This window comes from Solanum stenotomum, unplaced genomic scaffold, assembly GCF_019186545.1.
Source record: "Solanum stenotomum isolate F172 unplaced genomic scaffold, ASM1918654v1 scaffold22792, whole genome shotgun sequence".
Taxonomy (NCBI): Eukaryota; Viridiplantae; Streptophyta; class Magnoliopsida; order Solanales; family Solanaceae; genus Solanum; species Solanum stenotomum.
In genome coordinates, this window is record NW_026027180.1 from 1 (window position 1) to 6805 (window position 6805).

General features: G+C 33.7%; 1 protein-coding gene across 1 annotated transcript; it reads left to right on the plus strand.

The window, feature by feature from the left end:
• Nucleotides 1–46: 46 nt before the first annotated feature.
• On the plus strand, nucleotides 47–751 carry LOC125851121 (ankyrin repeat-containing protein ITN1-like; the record flags this gene model as incomplete). The annotated part of the gene is made up of 1 exon (XM_049530909.1): nucleotides 47–751. A coding segment is annotated over one exon (705 nt), but the record flags the coding sequence as incomplete, so codon positions are not given.
• Between the last annotated feature and the right edge of the window lie 6054 nt (nucleotides 752–6805).

A 6805-nucleotide genomic window follows, 5' to 3' on the forward strand; every position in this document is an offset into this window, starting at 1 on the left:
CTTGACACAGAGTTTATAAAATAAAGAAGATTTTTGAATTACTTAGGAGAGCTTGGTAGCTGATTTGCTCCGCAAAAATGCACGATTGGGACAACGGTGTCGTCACTTCGAGGTAAAACGTCAAGCAAAATATAGCACATTAAAGAGACGTGTGACGAGGAAGGATGATGATGAAGGCAAAACTAAGAGAGAAAAATTAGAAATCCAAAAAATTATGAAGTCAACTGAAATACAAGTAATTGTAGCTACTCTAATAATGACAATCACGTTCGCAGCTGGATTTACATTGCCAGGAGGTTTAGACAACGATGACGGGACGGCGATTCTAATTAAGAAAGCAGCATTCCGTGTATTTGTTATTTCGGATGTCCTGGCATTTACATGCTCTGCTGCTGCTATATTCCTCTACTTTACCATGTCAGACAGCGATGTAGACGTTGATGAAGAAATTAAGATCGACTTAGTTGAAGTTTTATGGAAGAATTATCGTCTAGCACGTTTTCTCCAACTTTTTTCAATGGGTGCAGTTGTAATTGCATTTGTAACTGGTATGTATGCTACTTTAGCAAATTCACTTGCTCTTGCTGTTAGTGTTTGCGTCATTGGTTGCTACTTTTTTGGAATGTACACGTGGAATAGTGTTATTACTGGTGGATCTGACCTGTACTTCCTTGAGGAGATTAAACTTCTTATTACTGGTGGATCTGACCTGCACTTCCTTGAGGAGATGAAACTTATTCCCTTCATTTAATTCAGAGACGTGAATGCTACTACTATTTGTTCTATATACCATGATTTTTCCTATTCCTCTTGTTAATTATAATTGTTTCCAAATGAAGTAAATCGATCTTATCAATATCTATATTTATTCAACAAGACCCAATGCTTGATCATTTCTTTAGAGTTTGATGTTGAAAGTTAAGGCGGGGGCGGGGGGGGGGGGGGGAATTGAAAATTCCTTCAGTTGATTTCATGTATGGAGCTGTCTACTCACCTGCAAGTTAGTAACACAATATATAATAAGTGTAAAGGCAGAATGTAAATAACACAGAATGTTTTATACTGATTCAAAACACTGATGTGGTGCCTACTTCCAGTTCCCTTTGATTTCCTTTAGAGCTTGAATGGATTTGCGGTTGTACAGAGAGTTTGATCTTTAATCCAATCTGATGTGCAAATCAGAGTTCCTATTTTGACACAACCACTACTTGTATAACTTACACTCAATATCTGCCCTTCTCCTTTTCTTTTATAATTGTTCACTCAACGTGTACAAAGCTTTATGAAAGATGAAAGAATATTACAATATAAGTTCAAGTGAAGTTACACACTTTTATCTGTTGATCCCGGGTCCTTATTTATATGTTGAGTAGTGCAGTGATCTTTGCTCTAACACGAAAATCCAAGGGAGTTTCTTTCAATCAAGGATTTGTAACGTTTCTTTGATTGAGAATGATTTTTTTTTATCAGGTTGCATCGTTGTTTCCTCTGCCTTGAAACAGAGTCTGGTGTGGATTTTGATTGCTTGATTTGAATTGCAGTTTGATCTTCCAAGATCATCGTGTGATTTACCTTGATCTTCTTGTTATCTTGTGATTTGACTGGTTCTCGAGTGCCGACCACGTCTAGGGTGTTGGCTCGGGTCATGACATATCCTCTCAGTGGTACTTCGCCATAATTGACACTTCTGTTAGCTTGATGTTAACAATGCATTTCTCTAGAAAAAACTGAAAGAAGAGGTGTGTTAGAATTATGACCTCCTTAATTCTGTAAAAGAACACATACTGAATGCTTGTTCCTTACTGTTTGCGAGTTGTAGTAAATAATTTCGCAAAATAACAATTGGTTCACAATTTTGTATTATTTATCTCAACTCCAAACAACACAACGATTACACAATTATGTAATCTACGTAATTATAAACTCTAATTCCTAACTACCCAACCTCCAGGGTTCACTAATAATGATAAATCAACTCACATATGTCGGCTGTGCAAGATAATCTATGGATTGAAACAAGCCTCTCGGGCATGGTACAATGCCTTCACAGGTTGTCTTTCATCCACAAGTTTTTTTAAGACGAAATCAGAGGCTTCGCTATGTGGAGTCCATCCCATATTTTTTGGTCAACTTTTGCTACTCAATTGCTACAAGTAATTGTTAAAAAGGAATAGTGATAAGAGTTGAAAATAAAAGATTTGGTGATTGGCAAAGGTGGTTGGCAAGTTGGTAAGATTTGCAACCTACATTTGAAATTTGTTACATTTGTTTATGTCACTAGTGACATAAGCATGGTTTTCTCCTTCTATAAATAGAGCATTCTTGCTCATTTGTAGAACACACCAAGTTAGAGAGAAAAAAACCATTTTGAGAGCAAAGTGAGGTATTCCATAGACTATACAAGAAAATAGTCTGTGAAGAAAAATAGAGTGTGATCGATATTTTAGTAAGGTGGAAATCAAAAAAGTGTTATTCCTTTTGAGTGTGTAGTAGTCACTTTGAGTATTGTATTCGTGACTACAATGTAAAATTCCTTACTATAGTAATATCAGTTGCTCCTCTTGGCCCGTGGTTTTTTCCCTTATTTAAAAGGCTTCCACGTAAAATTCTTGGTGTCATTATATTTCCATTTTATTTCTATTATTTTGACCATTATATATATTTGTGTTAGTCCGTGTTTTCCCAACACGTACTTGTCAGACAAGGTCTAGGTGAGACAATATTCGTCCTTGTCTAGGTCAACGACATTATTGTCACTGGAAGCAACATTTTTTGTGTCGATCAAATTATCGCTTCAGTTGCTTCTCAATTCTCTAAGAAAGACTTAGGAAATCTTTACTATTTTCTTGGTGTTTAAGTTATACGCATCTCTGACAACTTAATTCTCATCCAATCAAACTATGTGAATGAGATTCCGAATGATGAGCTAATGACCGATTGCAAAAGTGTCCACACACCAATGAGTGCATCTTAGCTACACACATTGTCTGATGACACTCACCTTACTAATACAACACGCTATCATCGGGTCTTGGGCATGCTTCAATACCTGTCTTTTACTAGACCATACATCGCCTATGCGATGAATAAGTTATCCCAATTTATGAATGCATCATTAGAACTTCATTGGAAAGTTGTAAAGCGTGTTCTCCATTACTTGTGTGGAACTATCTAGCTGGGCCTACATGTAGCCCCCATTGAGGACTTCAATGCATGTGTACTCTGATGCAGATTGAGGTTGGGACATCTCTGACAGAGTTTCCACATCTGGGTACATCATGTTCCTTGGTATCAATCTGATTAGTTAGTCCTCGAAGAAGCAAAATAATATCTCTCGCTCCTCCATTGAATCTGAGTATATGGCAGTGGCTAATGCCCTTTCTGAAACCCTGTGGGTTACCAATCTTCTCACTAAGTTGCATTTTTCAGTGCATCAGTTGCCTACCATTTATTGTGACAATCTTGGGGCCACATTCCTGAGCAAAAATCCTATCCTCCATAGCAGTGTGAAGCACGTTGCAGTCGAATTTCACTTTGTTCGCCACCATGTATACACAAAAAAAAAATTCAGGCTGTTCATGTCCATGGTGCCTATCAAATCGCTAACACTCTCATCAAGACACTGCATAAACCTGCTTTCCAGAAAAATCTATTCAAGTTAGGCTTAGTGACCCATTGTCTAACTTGAAGGGGCGTATTTGACAGAGAACGACTCACCCCTGTTAGTTCAGTTTACTTAGGATACTGCATAAATCAGTCATTGTTTATTTATATTACGTTATTAGTGCTTGTTTAGGAGTCTTCTTATTCTCTTCGTAATTCATTTTAATACTCCTTTATGTTCATTAATAAAGTATCTTCTTTCAACACTTGCTCAATATTAATAGTTCTCCTATATATGCTTTAGTGAAAAAAGTTATTTCTCTTTTATTGATAATCAAAGAAAAGTTCAAGTGTTTAAATAAGTAAACACTTCTACTTTTTGTTAAAATTTTTGTAAAGAGGGATCCCTCGCAGTATTGTCACTTACTCGGACTCTGGCAACAATGGCCTCCCTGCATCATCTCATGGTTTAAACTCAAACTCTATCATTTTTGTGTGTATAAGTAAAATATGATATTCATGTCTTTATTTTTGGCTTTAGATAATAATGTAGTCATTTAACCTGTGTTTTGATAGTAATATAAACAACTTTTGTTGGTCCGTTTTCTTTTCTTACATCTGCCTCTTGTGTGAAAGACAAAACTCTTTATATTGATTTTATTTTTTTATTGAATGTGTAAAAAATTTGTAAAAAGACATGAGCTCGCACACGTGAAAACGAGCTCTTGAAGGCAAAATTGGTTGTTTCCCCCCTTGCTCGTGAGATATACACGAGGCTTAATTCAAATTCATATGCATTCTAAATGTGTGCCATATCCTTGTAAACTTTTTAATTGTCGTAATTTCCAATTAATTTTCTTTGTGCATTCTTGTTCTAGGCCTATAAAAGCACACCACTTGTGAATAAGATACATATAAAAAAATTCTCCTTTTTATGTAAATTTCCCAATTTTCATTAACTAGCGTAGAGAGCAATTAGATAAAACGATTGCATCATAGCTAGATCAAAAGTTTTGTTAGTATACATAATATATAGGATATGAAGTATACCTTGCTGCCGAAGATTACTAGGATAATTCATAAAAATCAAGAAATACCTACCACTGATTCTGGGAGAATAAGTAACTTGTGCTAATAACATGTTGTAAAACTTAAGAACAAAAGAACAATACAAAGATGAAGACAACAAGAATATAAGACAAGAGGAACAATATACGATAACTTTCTAGTATTGTTATGTATACTTTTAAATAATTATGTATCTTATCACTAGCTAATTAAGAGTTTCGTATCATATATTGCGGAAGATACATGTATTTTTGCTACTAGATACACTAAAATAGGGAGGGCGACGAACGAGACTTGTTATGTATTCGAGATACATGCAAATCCATTTGGATATAGTGTATCTAGAACAAATTACACATAATTTTAATTTGACCCATATATCTTTGAACATCTATGTAAATATGTTAGAATTAGTAATATTCACTATTAAATTGTTCTATTTATTAATTACTACATGTTGAATATAATAATGTATTAGGAGAAATTGGTAGACGATTTGCTACTACTATTTATTCTGTACCATGATTAATTCCTCTTGTAATTTTATACTANTTGTAAGAGGCCAGGCTTAGCTCCTGAAGATAGTAGGATTAATTGGGCTTAGCTTAGATAAATGCTCTTTAAACTCATTCAATATCTTTCTCGCCTTATCCTGCTAACAGCCTATGAATGTGCGCTTGTCGGAAATCATCTTCAATCTTCGATTCCTAGTGCGCTGATTCGAGAACAAGCTCACTTTCGTTCGCTTCCTGCTGCTCCTGCTAATTCTATTGCTACCTCCTCCTTTGCTCCTTCGATACGTGCCTGGTCGAAATCTTGCCCGAACGAGATTTGTTATGTATTCGAGATACATGCAAATCCATTTGGATATGGTGTATCTAGAACAAATTACACATAATTTTAATTTGACCCCATATATCTTTGAACATCTATGTAAATATGTTAGAATTAGTAATATTCACTATTAAATTGTTCTATTTATTAATTACTACATGTTGAATATAATAATGTATTAGGAGAAATTGGTAGACGATTTGCTACTACTATTTATTCTGTACCATGATTAATTCCTCTTGTAATTTTATAGTAATATAAACAACTTTTGTTGATCCGTTTCTTTTCTCACATTTGCCTCTTCTGTGAAAGACAAAACTCTTTCTATTCATCCTTTTTTTTTTATTGGACGCGTAAAATGTTTGTAAAAAGACATAAGCCCGCACACATGAAAAACGAGCTCTTGAAAGCAAAGTTGGTCGGTTTTCCCCTTGCTCGTGAGATATACATGAGACCTAATTCAAATTCAGATACATTATAAATGTGTACCATATCCTTGTAAACTTTTTAATTATCGTAATTCCCAATTAATTTTCCTTCCCGCGTTCTTGTTCTAGGCTTATATAACCACACCACTTGTGAATAAGATAGATACATATAAATAATTCTCCTTTTTATGCATATTCCCTAATTTTTATTAACGAGCGTAGGGAGCAATTAGTTAAAACGATTACATCACAGTCAGATCAAAATTACCACGACATTGTGTTCAATATCAATATTGTTGAATTTTTCTGATATAATAGTTCAAATCAATCTATATAAGTTTGAGATCACCAAGTAGTAAAATTTTTCTCTTTTTTTTTTATGTTGTTGACGGAGTGTCGCATTAAATTTTATAGTTTAAATTATATTAAATAAAGATAAAAATAGTAAAAGTAATACTAAAATAATACTAGTACTAAATTATGTTGGAACTGCTATGATGTGAAGATCAATTTAAGATTCAAAAGTTTATGAGCTTTACATAAATTTCAGGTTAGTATCACAATAATAATTGATTTCTTAATTAAATACTTATAAATATTTAATTTATGTATTTGTACAGAAATTATTAAGTTTATGTGAAATAGTAACTGAGCTTCCATATCCTCCCCAAATTACTATATAATTTATTTAATCTAGGAGATGAAATTAAATAATACCAAATTGGATGATTAAGATGGAATATTTAGGATCAACATTGAGATTAAATGTATACCTTCAATCAAAAAATATAATTTTAATCATGAGATATCTTAAGATAATTAGATCCAAAGTATATTGAATTATTGATGAGTGTAGTTCATTTTTATTAATA